At 33.6% G+C, this 21853-nt stretch overlaps 1 protein-coding gene across 1 annotated transcript in view; it reads left to right on the forward strand.

Moving 5' to 3' along the window:
• Positions 1 to 21853, forward strand: part of LOC114340859 (ficolin-2-like) — a 45438-nt gene that overhangs the window by 11960 nt on the left and 11625 nt on the right. Inside the window, exons 3-4 of the mRNA XM_050658936.1 lie at positions 2237 to 2458; positions 10693 to 10914. Of these exons, the coding sequence (XP_050514893.1) occupies positions 2237 to 2458; positions 10693 to 10914 (444 nt within the window). The remainder of the gene's footprint in view (positions 1 to 2236; positions 2459 to 10692; positions 10915 to 21853) is intronic.

Below are 21853 nucleotides of genomic sequence, written 5' to 3' on the forward strand. Positions count from 1 at the left end.
GCATTAATGCACAAACTCCAATTTTAAAATTGATCGCTGAAAAAATATTAAAAAACAGTTTCTACTATCCTTCCTTAGACTTCTACAAATATTTCAAAACCAAAAATAGCCAAATCAGTCCAGTACTTCTCCAGTTATAAAGGATTATAAATAGTCCTGTCGCCAGTGGGTGTACAAAGGCCTCCTTAATTCAGATGGACTTACCCAAGTTTTTTTTATGTATTTTGACCCGTAGAAAACGAATTTTTTGGGTAACAGTCGATCCGGATGTCGATAAGATTGTTATAAACAAAGAACTTGAAGAATCACATCACAGAGATTTTTCGCAAAACAAAACATTATTTTGTATTTTTTGGGTAAATCTAAGCAAAACATGTTTTTAAAAGTTTTTTCATAGAATGCATAGTTTTCGACATAAACGCGGTTGAACTTTCAAAAAATCGAAAAATTGCAATTTTTGAACCCGAATAACTTTTGATCGAAAAATAAAATAGCCATTCTGCTTACCGCATTTGAAAGTTCAAGTCAAATTCTATCGGTTTTGATTACTTTCATTGCTAAAGATTAATTTTTTTATTGTTAAACAAAGCTATAAACACGTACTGATTGAATGATATTTTCAATGCATTTTCCATTTGAAATCGAACGAGTAGGCGCGCATACAGATAATTTCTACGTAGATTACATACATTAAATTGCATGCATTGGGCACGGGAAATACTATGTGTTTATGGCTTTGTTTAACAAATAAAAAATTAATTTTTAGCATTCCAAATAATCAAAACCGATAGAATTTAACTTGAACTTTTAATTGAATTAAGCAGAATTGCTATTTTATTTTATAATCAAAGTTATTCGGGTTCAAAAATTGCACTTTTTCGATTTTTTGAATGTTCAACCGCGTTTATCTCTAAAACTATACATCCTACGAAAAAACTTGTACGACCATTTTTTGCTGAAATTCATCCAAAAAAATACAAAAAAATGTTTTGTTTTGCGAAAAATCGCTGTTAGGTAATTCCTCAAGTTCTTTGTTTATAAAAGCTTATCGACATCCGGATCAAGTGTTACCCAAAAAATTCGTGTTCTACTGGTCAAAATACATAAAAAAACTTAAGTAACTTTATCTGAATTAAGGAGACCGTTTTACCCCCCCTGGCGACAGGATCAAAAGGTTAAAAAGGATATAAAAAAATAAGAGTCAGAAAAAATGGAGAGTATCAGATAAAATTGTAGGGTGCTAAAACAATTGGGAGAATCACAAAAAAAAATGGGGGCGGCAGAAAAAATTGGAAAAATATACGACAAAATAGGAGGATGTCACAAAAAATTGAGTGCAGTGACTGTAAAAGGCAATTGATTGTATTCCCTGTCGCATGGCGACGGGCAAAATCACCAGTAAAAATATAATTTTCCTTGTCCTGGTTTTTTTATTTGTCGAATGCTATTGCTTGGTCAATGCATTTTGCTTTGTATCATTAGACATAAAAAACTGTAAGATATATTTAAATTACGTTGATGTGCTATTTATGTGATTTTTTTTCAATATTTTTTTATAAAAATCAGTAATACAAAAATAATCAAACATTTATTTCTAAATGCTACTCTACGACAAATAAAAATAATCCAAAAATTAACTATGTCCAAAATTAATATCATAAGTTAGGTAAATCTATTTATATTAAACGTAAACTTAGGTCAAAAACTAGTATTCTTAGAAAATACGAAAATAAAATGCAAAACTTTTTCTCTAAGAAAATAAAATGTAAAAATATTCTTAAATGACAGTTTATATTGTTAAATACCTCTTTGATGTTTTCACAAGTAGAGCAAAAGTATTAATGCTTCATTTTGCTCTTGATATTTTATACGACACCATTTTTGCTCTGACTGTTTATTCTCCTTTGAGGTTAAAAAATATTTTATTACCCTACTTATTTCATTTTTGTTTAGATCACACTCCGATATTATCAATTTATTTAATATGGTTCTGAAGGTATTTTCTTGTGGTATTTATAATACAGTTTACTATTTTAAATGGAACTTAACTACACATTTTATTTAAAATTAGTTTATTTTGAGGTTTCTTCTTGGACAGTTTCTTCCAAGCCATCCATACATTACGATTGTTTTTGATTGCTTCTTATGTGCGACATCGATTCTTTTGGTATAACATTAAATATTTATAGTCCAAATTATCTCAAACATTTACAAAAATTTTATTACACTTGCTTAGAAACCAAAGAAGACTATGTACAGATTCCTTTAAAGATATCAATTGCGGTCGATAGAGAGAACAAAATCCAGGAATATAAAAACACTATAACAAACTTATTTGATCAATGCAAATATTTAGTTGGCAGAAGTAAAATACCATTCTGTCGCCTTAATCCACTTACAGAAAACCCAGATACATCCAGTAATTATCCAAGAAGCTGCAGAGAGATTTTGGAAAGTGGTAAGCAAAAAATTATCTGTTACACAAATTTTTTGTTAAGAGTCTACATCGACGTGTCATCAATATTAATTCGATAGATAGTAGCCGCACCGTTTTCCGAAAATTCTGCAAACATTTGGCAACAGTGCGTCGGCAGTACGTGACATTATCAAAGACGAGGGCACCATATTGTGATGACGGTGACTATTTCTCTATGTTTCCAAATCAGTCAGTTAAGTTCGATTTCTTGTTCTACATAATATATTTTAGCAGTTCCAATGTTACACAAAATCTAGGCATGGGATAAAAAAGTTTATTTGAAGAAAGTATATTTCTTTGTTCTTCTTAAGGGTGGTACAGATTCGTTTTTGTAATATTTTGTTTAAATAGAGTAATTTCGACATAATAAAGTATTTCTCAAATTGGGCTATGTACCGCCATTATTTACTATATTGCATAAACTCGTATGTGTGCCAAATAACTCAACAAAATATTCAAAATTAAAGCTGCAATCTTGAAACGCGTTTTACGTTTTGATGACGCGCTAATGTAGCCTCCTAACTGATTACTATTAATGTTTATTAAATTTATTGTTAAAACGAACAAGTCGCAAATTAAACTAGATATCAAAAATTAATAATTTAATACACATACCAATTAAAAGAAGTTTTATGCCTTTAAAAACAAATTATTAAATATCATATTGATTAAATCTGTGAGGTATTATGTTTTTGTCAACTGGTTTTCTTGTTTTCTTGTTTCCGTGCCATATCCTTATTCTACTTTTGCGATCTTGGTAGTCGACATAAGTTTGTTTAACCTTTAAGTAGTCGCGTGGCGACGTCTGTCGCCTCTGACAGCTTCCTTAATATACTCCTTTTCTTTGTCTTACCCTGTATAATATCATGATCATCATCATCAGTGGCGTTACAGATTTTATAAGCCAAAGCCTTTTTCAGAACAATCCTCAATTCGCCTCTGTCTCTGGCAACTCTTCTCCATGCTCTAATTCCAATAAATTTTAACTCATTTTCTAAGTTGTCTTGGTACCTAAGTCCTCGGTCTTCCTCTTGCTCGTTGTCCTATCGGCCCTCTTCGGTCAAAACCTTTTCTGACAATTGCATCTTCCTCTCGCCTGAAACATGACCTATCCACCTAAGGCGTGCTACCTTAACGCAGTTTACAACGTCAGGTTCTCCAAAGCTTCATATTCGTCTTAGGATTTTTCGCTCAAACGTTTGAGCAATTCTTGGTCATTCTATGTAAGTGACCAAGTTTCTGAACCAAACACTGGTCTTATTAGTGTTTTTATTTGTAGACAGTCAATTTAAGTTTTCTAGGTATTTTTGAGGCCATCTGTCTTCTTAAGCCATAGTAACACCTATTGGCGAGTACTATTCTTCTTTTAATTTCTTCACTGACATTGTTATCTTTAGTTAGCAGCGAGCATAAATATATGAAGGCGTCGACACCTTCCAGTTAGGTCGTGAATTATTAATCTTGCGGGTGCCCGGTTGCTTGACCTAGTGCAACACATATATTTGGTCTTTTGAACATTTATATTTGAGGCGCTCAGAGCAACAGTGGTATAATCCCAAAAACGAAGTTTTGAGATAAATGCAATCTTTGCATTCGTATTTACATTGTGCTTATGGGATGGCGCTACAAAAATTATGTAGCGCCATTAATCCAAATATAGAGTTAGGTTGTGTAGACCCTTGTTAATAGGAATATTTAATGTTTCCGCTTTTATTGATATACTAATCAAAAAATGCTTAATTTGTGGGTTAGGCCACTATTGCCCTAAGTGCATAACTTAGTCCCATTCTCTTTGCAAATGCTCTTAACGACCGAAATGCTTCAGTCAGAGATTCTGTGGACCTACCTATAATGTCTATGCCATCTGCGTATCCGACAATTTGTACTGATTTTTGAAGTTATACTTCTTCAGGCGCGATTGAGATTTTGGGTGAATTTATATTGACCTGCGCGCATGCGCACACCGACAGTTTGGTATTAGTCTTTATACGGGCTCTGATTGGGTGTTGAAATGATCTGTTAATAATTGTTCAATATGGAGGTTATCGGTAAACAAAAATGTATAATATATTAGTTTTTATTGTTGTGAGGACAGAAATAAAATCAAATTTATAATTATAGTGACTTTTTAAATAGTTTTGAAAAGCCACAGGTACGTAATTCTAAATGTTTCAGTTGTATTCCAATAAAAAATTATCTTCATACCTATTTGGAAAATGTAAAAAAAAAATAATGTACTTACCTAGTACTTGCTATGCTATACCCCTAGTAGGCAATGCTTTAATTTACATAATCTGATTACGAACAAACTTTCTACAAATTTTCATCTAATGTATCGTTTTCTTACTCTATATATTGTTGTATTTTTATTCGACAAAAATCAAACTAATAAAAATTCATATAAACAAAATGTCAAAAAGTTGTTCAGTGTGTGTATATTCCCACATGACGTATACGCGAAGGTGGTGCAGTTTGAAATCGCTTCGACTCTCGTACGGCAGGATACACGGGAAGTAAATTCAAGCCCAATGCAAGTTATATCATTTTTTTATTTTTTTATAGATTTTATGACTGTAAGTATATTGTTATATAATTTTTTTCAGAAAATACGTATTTATTTAAAATTTTTGGCAACAATTATTGTTCAGAAATCATTTGTGGCATTTTTCAATGTGTTTGTGTGTGTTTTATTCTTTTAATTTTTGGTATTGTTTTAATAAAAATTTTTGGAAAGTAGTAGAGAAACTGTTTAAAGTATATTGATTTCGTTAAAATCATATAATAGAAGTATAACTTCTTACGTGCGTACAATGTACACACATTCTTTTTTTAAAAATAGTACTATTTGTATTAATATGGGACTCTCGAATTATTTTTTCGAATGCCAGGTTAAATAAGAGACACGATGGTCCGTCTTAGTCCATTTTTGCAATGGAAGGGTCTTGAGAAATCGTTTTGGATTTTTACCATGCTCTTTGCTCATGTGAGTGTACAGGAGAGTGTACATTAACTGAGTGGTATGCGGCTTTGAAGTTCACGAATATGTGGTGGGTGTCGACGCCGAACCCTAGGGTTTTTTCAAGGATCTGCCTCACTGTAAATATCTGGTCCATTGTTGATTTATTAGCACGGAAACCGCACTAATTCCTCCCACTATTTGTCTTTTGTACAATACGTTGGGAAACACTTTATATGCCATATTAATAAGAGTGATGTCTCTATAATTATCACACACCTTCATGTCTCCCTTTTTGTATAGAGGACACAGTACACCCAACTTCCAGTCTGTGGGTGTTTCTTTCTGGTTCTAGATGCAGTTATCAGTTTATGTTTATTTCAAGTTGGTTTCGGCCCCTGTTTGAAAAGTTCGACAGGGAAATTATCTAAACCGGGGGCTTTATTATTTTTCAGTGTTCCCCTGTATAATATAGTAAAAATAATTTGAAGAAAAAGGTTTTATTAAATTTTGTGGGATTTGCATAAGCCTTGAAGCTGTAAATATTACATTTACTTCAAATATGATTGGATGGTTTAATGTTATCTTACATGAGGGCCAGCATGGTCCTGTTCTATACGTGCTGATCAAGAACCTGCATATCTTTTATACGAAAACCTCGATTGCCTTAAGGACAGTACTGAATTGTTTGTATGAATCCGAGTTGGAGATGAAGATTTTCACGTACTTACCTATACAGGATGTCCAGAAACTCTCCCGACAAACGAAGACAGGAGATTCTTCAGGTAATTTTAAGACGATTTAGTCCAATTCACCTAGTCCGAAAATGCTTTCTGAGGGAGCTAGAGCTCTTTGAAGATGGCGTCTGGGAATTAGGTTTTCTTAAATATCTCCATAGCACTGTTATTCAGAAAAACGAAAACTGGTACGCTTATTTAACTTCCAGAGATAAATAGATTCCATCAATTGCGAATTTCTAGTACTGGTCATAGGCGCCCGTTTTGGGTCGGGCAACTGGTATTTTATCGCATATCTTTTTTGTCTTTAACTTCTAAACCTTCTTGACAATGGATTATTAAATTCTGAGGTATTTTAGTACTAAAAGGTACTCTTGTTTTAATGCGATAGGATGCACCGTTTTCTAGAAAAATCGATTTGAAAATTTTTCGTTGATTAAATTTGAAGAAAATTTGAAAATTTTTGTCAAAAAAAATGGTGTATTTTACTGATTTAAAGTAATAGGAACTTTTAGTACTAGAATAAATCATAATTTAATCATCAAGTGTCAAAAATGCTTAAAAATTAAAGACAAACAAGTTATGGGATAAAATAACCATTGACTTACCCAAAACGGACGCATATGGCCGGTACTAGAATTTCGCAACTGAGGAAATCGATTTATCTTTGGAAGATAAATAAACGTACCACTTTTCGTTTTTCTAAATAGATTTTTTTTTAATTTTTCTTTCAAATTCAACAAACGAAAAATTTTCAAATTTATTTTTATCGAAAACGGTGCATCCTACCGACTTAAAGCAAGAGTACCTTTAAGTACTAGAATACCCTACAATTTACTAATCCAGCATAAAAAATGCTTAGAAGTTAAAGCCAAAAAAGTTATATGATAAAATAACCGTTACCCCACCCAGAACGGGCGCCTATGACTGGTACTAGAAATTCGTAATTATTGATGTAATTGATTTATCTCTGCAAGATAAATAAGTGTACCAGTTTTCGTTTTTTTAAGTAGAAGCGTTCTGGAGATATTTAAGCAAAACTAATAACATGACGCCATCTTCAAAGGGCTATATCTCCCTTAGGAAGCATTTTCGAACTAGGTAAATTGGGTTAAATTGTCTTCAAATTATCTGAAGAATCTCCAGTCTTCGATTGTCGGGAGAGTTTCTGGACACCCTGTATAATATTTGCGACTGTGTTTTCAAGTATATTCATTGTTACAAGTTGTTTTTCTTGGCACAATTGGACAAGTTTATCACGTCTCCCGTTCCGAATTCCAAAGACAAAACTACATGCTATGTCTTCATGATACAATAACCCATTACATGTCTCTCCCTTTTTCGAGTGTTGCATTAAAATATATTAAAAAAGACGGTTAATTAATTAAAAAATCCACAAAGAAAAGAAATAGCTATTTGTATAACAAGGGAGGAAAGTGCTACTTTTCCTCCCGAGAATGAAGTTTACTGCCCGACGCGTAGCGGAGGGCAGTAATCATTCAAGGGAGGAAAAGGCACTTTACTCCCATGTTATACATATGGTTTTTCCACCTTCCTCAAATAACAAGTCATTTTTTCATTTTTACTTAATTTATTTATGTAACTACCAACAAAATTTATTAGAGCTAAAACTAACAAGTAGGTACAATATAACTGTCAACTGTCAAATATAAGTCAAATTATTAATGTAAACATTGTTAAATCAAAATAACAATTTACTGTTTTTTACCATTCTGCAAAACACAGGGTGTTTATAAATAAACGTTAAAATATATAGATACTTACGTAATAGAAAATAGATATTATACAGGGCGTCAATAAGTTATATTTCATGAATGAAATACCATGACGTCACTTTTACTTTTCCTCCCTAGGGAGGAAAAATATTTTCCTCCCTAGGGAGGAAAAGTACAACTTTGCTCCCTACAATCAGGTCCGGAAACGTATACTTTCGGTAGAGGTAGGTGGAAAAATTTTTTCCCTGTAGTTGGCTGTATACCATCAATTACAAAATTGGAAAAATATCCTTTGTAAAAGGTATAAATTTTTTATTAAAAATCCCTTTAAGGACTAAATGACAGAACGTTTTCGATTTTATTAAAAATCATCATCACTGTTAAAACAGGTTGGATGCCAGCTGAGCCACCAAAGAAATACTAGGCCACTGTAAAATCCCTTTAAATATTATTAAGTTGCATTAAAGGTGCATACTTAATTAAAATTCTATAGGATGGATATAAATTAAACAGAAACAAATTTGCAAATTTACAATATTTAGTTTGACACCTGATCCGTTTTTTTTTAAATATTAATTAATATTTCAGTTGGACGCTATGTCTGTTGTCCTATTATATACATTTTGTTAGTTCAGGCAAGACTCGTTAATTTTTGGCACTATTTTGGTCGTAAGACCATGTGCCAATTTCACAAAATCTTAGATCCTTTAAATTATGTAATAATGACTATAGTATTTTTACTACAAAAGCGATATTACGTAGGTCAAAATTTTTGACGTAAGAGAACTGTCAAAACCTTAGAATGTGACTTTTCATAATTGGGATGTTTATTATAAACATGACAATAATGAAAAGTCACATTCTAATGTTTTGACAGTTCTCTTACGTCAAAAATTTTGACCTACGTAATATCGCTTTTGTAGTAAAAATACTATATAATCCTTTTCATGACCATTTTTCAGTGCGTAACAGTTTTTCGATTTCTCTCTAGCGCATTAAATTGTATATGACAGAAAAAAACGCACGTCTCTGATTACAGACATTTATAACATTTCTTCTAGTTATTCTAGTTGTCAATAGATGGCGCCATAATCAAAAAAGAATTATTTATTAAATAAAATAATAATATTATCAATATAATCTGTACAATTTATAAGACCATACAAATCAAAGAAAATACCATTTTATAAATGCAATAGACACAATTGATTTGTTTTTATTCCAAATTGAAAATAAATTGTGACAACTGTCAGATTTAACTAAAATGTCATGTTAGAATAAATGTCATAAATGTGTATTATCACGGACTTACCTTTTTTTCTATAATTTGTGACGCACTGAAAAATGGTCGTGAAAAGGAGAATACTATATTTTATTTATAGATATCATAAAGATCAAAACATATATTGGCTTTACTTACTTTCGAAATTAGAACACAACGGGTGCACTTGGTGACATAATGATTTTTGCTACATAAGCAATAACGCACATATAATTAATCAAACATGACCCACTGAGAAATATCATCATCATCATCATAGTCATTAACATCTTAGTAGATGTGTTGTGGTTCATAATTGGGCTTCAGCAGCTCGGACAGTTTGATTGATAATAGTTCTCCACTAGTCGCGGTCATCAGTTACATGTATTGCCTCAGTGTACTGTTTGTTGAGAAGCTTTTTAGTAATGTCCGCCCATCGCTGTGGAGATCTTCCGCGTTGGCGTTGAGTCTGAGGCCTTCCTTGGACCACCAACCGCTCCATTTTGTGATCACTCCGATGGATATGACCAAAGAACTTTAAAATTCTAGAGTAAACGGTACTGGAGAGACGCTGATCCGGTTTAATTTCATCCAGAACCGAGACATTTGTACGGCGAGCCGTCCATGGAATTCGAAGCAGGCGTCTCCATGTCCACATTTCAAAGGCGTCTATACGTCGTCTATCTGTTTCTTTGACTGTCCATGTCTCGCATGCATAGTAAAATATGGAAAAGACCAGAGTTGAAACGAGTCTATGTTTGTTTGTCATAGTAATGTGACGATCACGCTAGACCCCGTTTAGTTCACTCATTGCTGCTCTTGCTAGTTGAATGCGTCTTCTAATTTCGGGTTCACAACTGCCTGTGTTGTTAACTGAGAAATATAGTAATAACTTATTGCTATAAATAAATGCACGCAGAATAATCTGGAATAATTAATTAGACTTTGATACCCAATATTTGAGCGATGATCTCTGTAAAAGATATCACGGTACTTCCTCAGTTAAGTACTAACCAGCACACTTATATCAGCAACATATAAATCGGATTTTTTAGACTTTTACAATGAAAGGGAAATCAATCAACTTTTGTACTTGTCTAATTTAAATTATAAGCAATAAACCTTTTAGTTCGGTCGACTTACACCAACATACAATCCAATAATATCGAACTGAAGTTATGTTTCTAATCTGAGCGGTATTAAGCCACATAATATGTTAAAATAAGAAGTAAATTAGGGATCGAGATTATAAATTTGTTTTTATAGCGTAAAGATTCCCAAGTCAAAAAGGTTTGCGACCGTCAACGAAAATATCGTCTTAATTTAATGGCTTTTCTCATATTCGAGTTAATTTTAAGCTACAAGAGGTCAGATGTCCGAACACGTGTATAAAGTAGTAGAAGATGTGATAAATTTTATTAAGATCTTATAACTAGAAATACATATATTATCGATATTTTGCAAAGTTGTTAAACTGTGTAAGTCTGAAAAATTTTATAATTGCAAAAATATATGATTACTTTTAGGAAATAATAAATCAGGTGTATATAAGATTAAACCCCGGACGAACAGTAAACCGTTTACTGTTTTATGCGACATGGAAACTAGCGGTGGCGGCTGGACCCATATTCAAAAGAGAATTGATGGATCGCAGGACTTTTTCTTACCTTGGAGGGACTACAAGTTTGGTTTTGGTGATTTAAGTGGAGAATTTTGGATCGGGTTAGAAAATATTTACCGCATGACAGGTAATTAAATATATAAGCTAATTAGTAACTAACCATTACAAGTACAAATATATACAGGGTGTTTCATTAATAATTGGAAATATTTTACCGGTAGATTCCTGGGCTCAAAATATTCAGGTTTAACCCAAATCAACTAATCGAAAATGCTTCCCAAGCAAGCTTCCCAAGGAAGTAACTAGTTTTTTTAATACTTCCAGAACGTTTCAATTTAGAAAAACGAAAACTCGTATGCTTATTTATCTTCCAGAGAAAAACTCTGTTCCATAAATTGCGAATTTCTGGTACCGGTGATAGGCGTCCCATTTGGGAAGGGCAACGGTTATGTATTGCATAACTTTTTTGTCTTTAAATTTTAAGAATTTTTGACACTGTATTATTAAATTGTTAGGTATTCAAGTACTAAAAGGTACTATTGTTTTAAATCGTTAGAATACAGCGTTTTCTAGAAAAATCGTTTTGGACATTTTTCTTTTTGTTGACGATGAAAAAAATTTAAAAAAAACCGTGTAATTCACCGACTTAAAGCAAAAGTAAGTTTTAGTACTTTGAATACCTACCTCATAATTTAATAATCTAATGTCAAAAATTCTTAAAAATTTTAGAGCCAAAAAAAATAATGCGACAAAATAACCGTTGACCTGTCCAGCTTGGAAACGACATCTGACCGCTACTAGAAATTCTCAATTGATGAAATCGAACCATCTCTGGAAGATAAATGAACGGACCAGTTTTGGTTTTTCTAAATAGTTTTTTTTTGAAAACTGTTCTAACCTTTTTTAAGATGTTTAACCATCGCAACAAATCGACCTCGAAAACTATATAATGAAAAATGGAGAGATCCATGCTTGGTCTAACTTTGAGAGACAGAATGCGAAATGATGAGTTACGGCAAAGAGCTGGAGTGGAAGACATCATAAAACGCATTACGAAGTTGAAGTGGAAATGGTCGGGACACGTCGCAAGACAGAGAGACAACATATGGACAAAGAAAATTTTAGAGTGGCGGCCAAGGGCAGACAAGCGAAGTTGTGGAAGACCACCTACCAGATGGACCGACGACATTAAAAGAATAGCGATAAACTGGATTGCAGCTGCCCAGGACAGAGAAGGGAGGAGACACCTTGAGGAGGCCTATGTCCGACAGTGGACAAATTTGGCTGTGTAATGATGAACCAACGCTAAGCGAGTTATGCTCGAAATCAAGTTGGCCTTATTTTTGCAAAATAAATTTCCCCCTTATTAGCACCCCAAATAAAATCAATCGTGACTGATTTACCTACTTTACATTTACTTTACATAAATGTATTGTTTATACGATGTCATAAGTTTTACCGATTTAAAATGCTTATTTTTGAAAAAATTGGTTATCTAATAAAAAAATTTTGTTAATTTTGGAAAAAATTCTCTTTTTTCAAAATAACTTGAAAAGTATTTGTGATACTCACAGAAAAGAAAGCAGGGGTAGCGATTAATCTCATTTGGGGTGCTAAATAGGGGAAATTTTCACGATTTTATTACCAAAAAAAAAAGTTTCATTTATTTTTTTTCGAGTGTTTAGAAAACTAGTAAATATTTTTGGAAAATTCGAAGACAGAATGAAAGGTTACATTATTACCGAGGGTCGAAAGCCCCTTGGAATTAAAAATGTTTTTTTTAATAAACACTAATAAGATGCTTAAGAACATTACAATCTGATCAAATAATATTATCAATGAGCAACTTATTTCTAACCTTAATTACTACTAAAAACTTAAGAATAAGGACACACTCAATAGTACCCCTTAGGTTCTGTTAATTTATTGCACAAATGTTAACTTGTTCATTTTTCACTTGCCTAACTCGAAGGGTTTCTTCCTCTTGAGTCTTCAAGCTATATCCGTGTTGTCGAGAAGCTGGATGGCCTCAACATTGACGTGTTGAAGAAGTCGTTGTTCGTGACTGTTGGCAAATTTTTCTATGGTCTTTTTAACAGTATCCATGTCTAGGTCCCTATGGAGGTCACTCTTCCTATAGTACCATGGAGCGTCGACAATGCTCCTTGGCACTTTGTTTTGGAATCGTAGTCCCATAGCTGGATGCCATACGGCCATATAGGTTTTATAATCTGTTTATACAAAAGCATTTTGTTATAGATCGACAGATATATATTGTTTCCCAATAGCCAATACATTTTTTTATACTTCATGTTAAGCTGTTCTCGTTTCTTTTTAACATGGGCCCTCCAGCGTAGCCTAGCGTCTAATGTAATACCCAAATATTTTGCGGTATCGGCATATGGTACCTAAGTATTATTTATGTTAACAGGAATGTATTGTTTTTTCTTGTTTGTAAAATTTATATGCACTGACTTCATTTCATTTAATTTAATTCTCCAGCATTCCATTTGTTAAGTCTGTTAACAGAGATTTCTAGTTTTCTTGTTGCTTCTTCACGGTCTTCACCTACGTCTAAGACGGCACTGTCATCAGCAAAGGTAGCTATTGTGTAATGATCTACTTCAGGGATGTCACTGGTGTATAATAGGTATAGGACCGGTCCTATCACATTACCTTGTGGTGCATCTGCATTGATTTCTTTTCGTTCCGAGTAGGCTTCTTCTTGATTAACCCCAAAAACTTTCTCTGATATCTAAGATTCCAATAATTATGTATAATATTGTCTTGGTAAAATCCTGCTTAATTTGTATTTAAGTCATTTGTGCCATACTCTATCAAAAGCTTGCTCCACGTCGAGGAAGACAGCGGAGCAAATTTTGTTTCCTTCCAGCGACCTCTCTATTATATACGTTACCCTATGGACTTGGTCCATGTCTATTAAGCTAGAAAGACCATTTCATAAGGGAGCCATGAGACACACCCCATATTTCTTTGCTATTTTATTGCTAATTTATTAGGCAAATTAAAAATTTATTGCTTCATCCCCTTCAGAGAAACAGGTGGCCATTCCAGCTTAATATTAAGCTAGAAAGACCAACATTCATATATCCGGAACGAAAGTAGATAGAGAGTTGCTTCCGGTGGCCTGTTTTATTGCTAATTAATTGCTAATTTATTACGAAAAACAAAAATTTATTGCTTCATCCCCTTCAGAGAAACAGGTGGCCATTCCAGCTTAATATTAAGCTAGAAAGGCCAACATTCATATATCCGGAACGAAAGTAGATAGAGAGTTGCTTCCGGTGGCCTATTTTATTGCTAATTAATTGCTAATTTATTACGCAAAACAAAAATTTATTGCTTCATCCCCTTCAGAGAAACAGGTGGCCATTCCATCTTAATATTAAGCTAGAAAGGCCAACATTCATATATCCGGAACGAAAGTAGATAGAGCGTTGCTTTCGGTGGCCTATTTTATTGCTAATTAATTGCTGAAAGATTGAGTTTACAAGAATTTACAAACTCACCCCCTTCAACCCCTACCGATATCATCATTCCCCGGAATCCACAAAACGTGAAAATAACCAGTTTAAAGAGCTAAAACCAAGTACGTATTTTTTGCTTATTCATTGCTACAGGTCTAAGCCAAAAATGAATGTTTTGCTTCCTCCCCTAATGAGCCACAATGGCTACTGCGGTTTAATACTTAAGGCTACAATACTCAACACTCCTATTTCAGGAAAGAAAGCAGATAGACGGTCGCTTCTGGCGGAATATTTAATTTTTAATTAATTTCTAAAAGATGGGGTATACCAGAATTTACAAACTCACCCCCTCCAACCCCTACCGTTATCATCGTTCCACGGATTTCACAAAGAGTGAAAATAATCAGTTTAAAAACTTAAAACCAAGTGAGTATTTTTTTTGTAATTAATAGCTGCAGGTCTACGCCAAAAACCAATTTTTTGCTTCATCCCCTAACGAGAAACAATGGCTAGTGCAGTTTAATCCTTATGCTACAATACAAAACACTCCTATTTCAGGAACGAAAACAGATAGAGGGTCGTTTCCAGCGGCATATTTTATTGCTAATTAATTTCTGAAAGATATGGTATACAACAATTTGCAAACACACCCCCTCCAACCCCCACCGTTGTTTTCATTCCCCGGATTTCACAGAAAGTCAAAATTACTAGTTTAAAAACCTATGACCAAGTGGGTATTTTTTTCCTAAGCAACTGCTGCAGGTCTATACCAAAAACGATTTTATTGCTTCATCCCCTAACGAGCAACAATGGCTACTGCGGTTAAATATTTAAACTACAACACTCAATTCTCATGTTTCAGTAACGAAAACAGATATAGCGTCGCTTCTGGCGGCCTATTTTATTAATAATTAATTGCTTATTTATTACGCAAATTACAAATTTATAGCTTCAACCCCTTCAGAGAAACAGGTGGCTATTCTAGCTTAATATTAAGCTAGAAGAGCCAACATTCATATTTCTGGAACGAAAGTAGATAGAGAGTAGCTTTCGGCGGTATATTTTTTTGCTAATTAATTGCTGAAAGATTGGGTATACCAGAATTTACAAACTCACCCCCTCCAACCCCTACCATTATCATCGCTCAACGGATTTCACAGAAAGTGAAAATTACCAGTTTAAAAACCTAAGACCAAGTGGGTATTTTTTACTAAGCAACTGCTGCAGGTCTACGCCAAAATCGATTTTATCGCTTCATCCCCTAACCAGCAAAAATGGCTACTGCGGTTGAATACTTAAGCTACAACACTCAATTCTCCTATTTCAGTAACGAAAGTAGATAGAGGGTCGGTTCCAGCGGCATATTTTATTGCTAATTAATTTCTGAAAGATATGGTATACAACAATTTAAAAACTCACCCCCTTCAACCCCCACCGTTATCATCATTCCCCGGATTTCACAGAAAGTCAAAATTACTAGTTTAAAAACCTATGACCAAGTGGGTATTTTTTTCCTAAGCAACTGCTGCAGGTCTACGCGAAAAAGGAATTGTTTGCTTCATCCCCGTAACGACCAACATTGGCTACTGCGGTTTAATACTTATGCTACAATACCCAACACTTATATTACAGGAACGAAAGTAGATAAAGAGTCGCTTGCGGCGCTATATTTTATTGCCAATTAATTACTGAAAGGTGGGGTATAGAAGCATTTACACACACTCCCTCTCCAACCCATACTGTTATTTTCATCCCCTTAATTTCACAAAATGTGAAAATGCCCAGTTTAGAGATTTAAATCAAGTGTGCATTTTTTTGCTAATTAATTGCTGCAGGTCTACGCCAAAAATGAATTTTTTGCTTCATCCCCTTACGAGCAAGAATGGCTACTGCAGTTTTATAATGAACCCACAGTACCCAACACTCATATTTCATTTATAATTTTCTTAAATGCTCATTAAGAATATCTGTACAGTTCAATATTGATTTGTAGAGTTTTTTATACTTTAGAGTCCATGTTAAATTGTCGTTATCCATTATCACATATCTGTAGCACGTGACCCAATACTCAGTTTATGTATATCGTTTTTTAATAACTAAATAGTAATATTGGCAGATTCTCTAAAATCTGTACATTTAAAATAAAGTATGCAACGTCCTTAAAAAACGAATATACTAAGAGAGTTGACCATAATTTTTGCATTTATGCGTGCTAATAATAAGCTGCGAAAGAATTTAAGCATAGGTACCAAAAAATTAAAGCAAGTGTTGTTTATTTAATTTTAATTTATTTTATCTTTAATGTACATTAATAATCTGAGCGCTATTTTTTTTGTTTCTTTAACGAAAAATGATTTTTCTAGTAAATCATCGAAGCCCATCCAAGATGTGTGTCCTCTTCGATAGGTATAGGTTATATAGTGACCACCTCGATTTTCATTAAAATCAGACAAACTGGTTCCTCATACACCAGTGTATCCGATAGCACCCATTAATACTACCCGATGATCGTCGTCGCGGGGTATGTTTAAATTTTTATGGAGTGTCTTTAAGGGTATGGTTTTAATTTCTTCATGTTCATTATAGACTTGAAAAACCACAACATCCCCTGCAATGAATGTAAATTAATTAACTTTTGTTTTTTATAAAATACCTGTAGAGAATTTGGAATGAAATTCAGTACAAAAAAAGACAAAAAGGGTGGTCATTAGCAAGCACCTAAACAGAAGTGTGAAGGTCAATGTCGACAAAACATTGACCTTCACACTGTGACAAAACAAAGATCTGGAAAGAGTGAGGAGTAACAAGAATAACGTACCTTGAAAGCAACCTTGATGAAAGTTTGTACCACTCACTGGAACAAAAGTGTTTTACAAAATACAAAAAGTTCTATGCAACCTCCAGCTGGATATCTTATTGAGAACTAGAATACATAAGTGCTATGTTTTCTACCTCTTCCTCTATGAGGTTGAAGCCTGAGCAATGACAGAAGTAACACAAAAAAAATCCAAGCATTCGAACTCTGGTGCTACCGTAAAATGCCCAGAATGTCCTAAATGAGCCATACGACAAATGCGGAAGTCTTTCGGAGGGTGAACAAAGAAACAGAGCTTATGCTTATAACTTATACCTACGACAATGGACGAATATGACCTCCACAGAACTATTCAGGATGGCTGCAAATAAGATTAAATGGGAAAATGTAATGGTCAACGTCCTTAAGGATAAGGCACCGTAAGGAGAAGATAAAATATATGAGTAATTCCACATAAATTCTCTATATTTCTGTCACAGATTGTGGATTTTTTGAAATTTAGGGGCATGCTTCTGAAACCACTCTTTGTTCGTTTTTTAGGACCTGAAAGTCAAGCTGTTTTGGGAATTGAAATCGAAACTTATGTCATATGTCCGAATTATCTTTCCTATCGTTGTTTGCATTCATTAAATGCTATTTTGTAAATTGTTTGGTACAATATAAATAAACACTGTCGATGTAAACTTGCACGTTAAAGAAGATGGCCTTAACAGAATTTGTCTAAACTCCAAAGTAACGTTCCTATTACCTATTTTTGAAAAAGAGACAAGTGTATTTTAGCATGTTTTTAAAGCGAAGGAACATTCCTACTAGCTATATTTTTGAACAAGCGTATTTTAGAATTTTTTGCGTTTTTCTGTACTCCGACTATAATTGCAACACAAAAAAAGATACAAGAAACATTTCCATAATATGGTATAAACAGAATTTGCCTAAAACCGTAAGGAACTATCCTAGAAGCTATTTTTTAATGAGAGATTAGAGTATTTTAGCATGTTTTTTTTTCATTTTTATGCATTTATTTGTAATCTGGCCATAATTACAACGATAAAAAAGTAACAGGTCGGTAATATTTTCGATGTAAAATTTTACACTAAAAAACGTGATACTAACAGAATTTAGCTAAAGCCTGAAAGAACTTTCCTATAACCAATTTTGGAAGGATAGATTAGAGACAAGTGTAGTTTAGCATCATTTTTCATTTTTATGTATTTATTTGCACTCTGTCCATAATATCAACCCTAAAAAAAGTATCAGGTAACATTTTGGATTTAATATTGCAGGATAAAGAAGATGACACTAATAGAATAATTAATACAATGCTCGTAGAAACTTTCATATAAGCTATTTTTAAAGTAGATGTTAGTGGATTTTTTCTATAATCCATCTTCATGTGCCGTTCTCGTGATGAATTGATTAAAAATAATACTTTTATACTTAAAAGTAATTTAAGAGAATACCCTTACTGTTCTTAATATTGTATTCAGATAAAAATCTCAAACTAAATCACCACCAAAATGGCGCATCAAAACGGATTGTAGAAAAAGTAATTAAGCTTAAAAAACATCTTAAAATCCACTAATCTCTCCTTCCAAAATTGGTTATAGGAGACTCCCTTCAGGCTTTAGCTAAATTCTGTTAGTATCATGTTTTTCAGTGTAAAATTTTACATCGAAAATATTACCTACCTGTTACTTTTTATCGTTTTAATTATGGCCAGAGTACCTACAAATAAATGCATAAAAATGAAAAAAAAAACATGCTAAAATACTCTAATTTCTCATTAAAAAAATAGCTTATAGGATAGTTCCTTACGGTTTTAGGTAAATTCTGTTTATGCCATATGGAAATATTTCTTGTATCTTTTTTGTGTTGAAATTATAGTCGGAGTACAGAAAAACGCAAAAATTCTAAAATACACTTGTTCAAAAATAGCTAGTAGGAATGTTCCTTCGCTTTAAAAACATGCTAAAATACACTTGTCTCTCTTTCAAAAATAGGTATTAGGAACGTTACTTTGGACTATAGACAAATTATGTTAAGGCCATCTTCTTGAGCGTGCAAGTTTACATCGAGAGTGTTGATATATTGTACCAAACAATTTACAAAATAGCATTTAATGAATGCAAACAAGGATAGGAAAGATAATTCGGACAGATTGCGACATAAGTTTCAATTTCAATTCCCAAAAAAGCTTGACTTTCAGGTCCTAGAGAACGAACAAAAAGTGGTTTCAGAAGCATGCCCCTAAATTTCAAAAAATCCACAATCTGTGACAGAAATCTAGAGAATTTATGTGAAATTATTCATATATTTTATCTTCTTCTTACGGTGCCTTATCCTTAAGGACCTTGACCATTACATTTTCCCATTTTATCTTATTTGCAGCCATCCTGTTCATATTCGTCCATTGTCGTAGGTTTTTAAGCCAAGAGTTGCGTCTTCTTCCTGGTCCCCTTTTGCTATTAATTTTGCTTTCGATTATGTTCGTTAAGTTGGAGCAGTTCATACTTTTGATTTCTTACGATGAAAAAAAATTGTATTTTCCTTTTTTTTATTATAATCATAAGCTCTGTTTCCTTGTTCATCCTCCGAAAGACTTCCGCGTTTGTCGTATGGCTTATGTAGGACATTCTGATTATTTTTCGGTAGCACCAGAGTTCGAATGCTTGGATTTTTTTGTGTTACTTCTGTCATTGTCCAGGCTTCAACCCCATAGAGGAAGATGGAGAAAACATACCACTTATGTATTCTAGTTCTTAATGTTGCGGTTTTTCAAGTCTATAATGAACATGAAGAAATTAAAACCATACCATTAACGACACCCCATAAAAATTTAAACATACCCCACGACGACGATCATCAGCTAGTATTAATGGGTGCTATCGGATACACTGGTGTAGGAGGAACCAGTTTGTCTGATTTTAATGAAAATCGAGGTGGTCACTACATAACCTATACCTATCGAAGAGGAAACACATCTTGGATGGGCTTCGATAATTTACTAGAAAAATAATTTTTCGTTAAAGAAACAAAAAAATAGCGCCCAGATTACTAATGTACATTAAAGATAAAATAAATTAAAATTAAATATACAACACTTGCTTTAATTTTTTGAAACCTATGCTTAAATTCTTTCGAAGCTTATTATTAGCACGCATAAGTACAAAAATTATGGTCAACTCTCTTAGTAAATTCGTTTTTTTAAGGAAGTTGCCTACTTACCCTCTATCTACTTTTGTTCCGGAAATCTGAATGTTGGCTATTCTAGTTTAATATTAAGCTGGAATAGCCACCTGTTTCTCTGAAGGGGTTGAAGCAATACATTTTTATTTTTCGTAATAAATTAGCAATTAATTAGCAACAAAAAAGGCCACCGGAAGCAACTCTCTATCTACTTTCGTTCCGGATATATGCATGTTGGCTATTCTAGCTTAATATTAAGCTGAAATAGTCACCTGTTTCTCTGAAGAGGTTGAAGCAATAAATTTTTGATGAGAGACTAATAAGTTTCGAAACCGGTAGAGGTGCTTGCAACACAATCTGATTGGACTAGAATATGGTTCGGCTGTATTTTCGTTTTGCAACGAAATTGAAAATGATTTTCGAAATCGAAAATGGTTATTCATTTTTTTCAATAAATTTTTATTTTGCATAATATAGCAATAAAATAGGCCGCCAGAAGCGACCAGCTATCTGCTTTCGCCCCTGAAATACTAGGGTTGAGTGTTGTAGCTTAAGTATTCAACCGCAGTAGCCATTGTTGCCCTTCAGCGATGGCCTTCATGGATGAAGCAAAAAAATCGTTTTTGGGGTAGACCTGCAGCAGTTACTTAGGAAAAAAAATACCCACTTGGTCTTAGGTTTTTAACTGGTAATTTTCATTTCTGTGAAATCCGCGGAATGATAACGATTGGGGTTGGGGAGTGAGTTTGTCAATTGTTATATACAACAAATTTCAGCAATTAACTAACAATAAAATATGCCGCTGGAAGCGACCCTCTATCTGCTTTCGTTTCTGAAATAGGAGTGTTGGGTATTGTAGCTTAAGTATTAAACCGCAGTAGCCATTGTTGCTCGTTAGGGGATGAAGCAAAAAAGTCGTTTTTGGCGTAGACCTGCGTAGAAGTTAATTAATTAGAAAAAATACCCACTTGGTTTTAAGTCTTTAAACTGGTTATTTTCAGTCTTTGTGAAATCCGGGAAACGATGATAATGGTAGGGGTTGGAGGGAGTGAGTTTACAAATTCTGGTATACTCCTCCTTTCAGAAATTAATTAAAAATAAAATATGCCGCCAGAAGCGACCCTCTATCTGCTTTCTTTCCTAAAATAGGACTGTTGGGTATTGTAACCTCAAGTGTTAAACCGTAGTAGCCATTGTGGCTCGTTAGGGGATGAAGAAAAACATTCATTTTTGGCTTAAAACTGTAGCAATTAATAAGCACAAAATACCCGCTTCCCTCTATCTACTTTTGTTCCGGAAATGTGAATGTTGGCTATTCTCTCTTAATATTAAGCTGGAATAGCCACCTGTTTCTCTGAAGGGGTTGAAGCTATAAATTTGTAATTTGCGTAATAAATAAGCAATTAGTGAGCAATAAAATAGGCCGCCGGAAGCGACGCTCTATCTGCTTTCGTTACTGAAACAGGAGAATTAAGTGTTGTAGTTTAAGTATTCAACCGCAGTAGCCAATGTTGCTCGTTAGGGGATGAAGCAATACAATCGTTTTTGGCGTAGACCTGCAGCAGTTGCTTAGGAAA

Source organism: Diabrotica virgifera, chromosome 8 (genome assembly GCF_917563875.1).
Source record: "Diabrotica virgifera virgifera chromosome 8, PGI_DIABVI_V3a".
NCBI lineage: Eukaryota > Metazoa > Arthropoda > Insecta > Coleoptera > Chrysomelidae > Diabrotica > Diabrotica virgifera.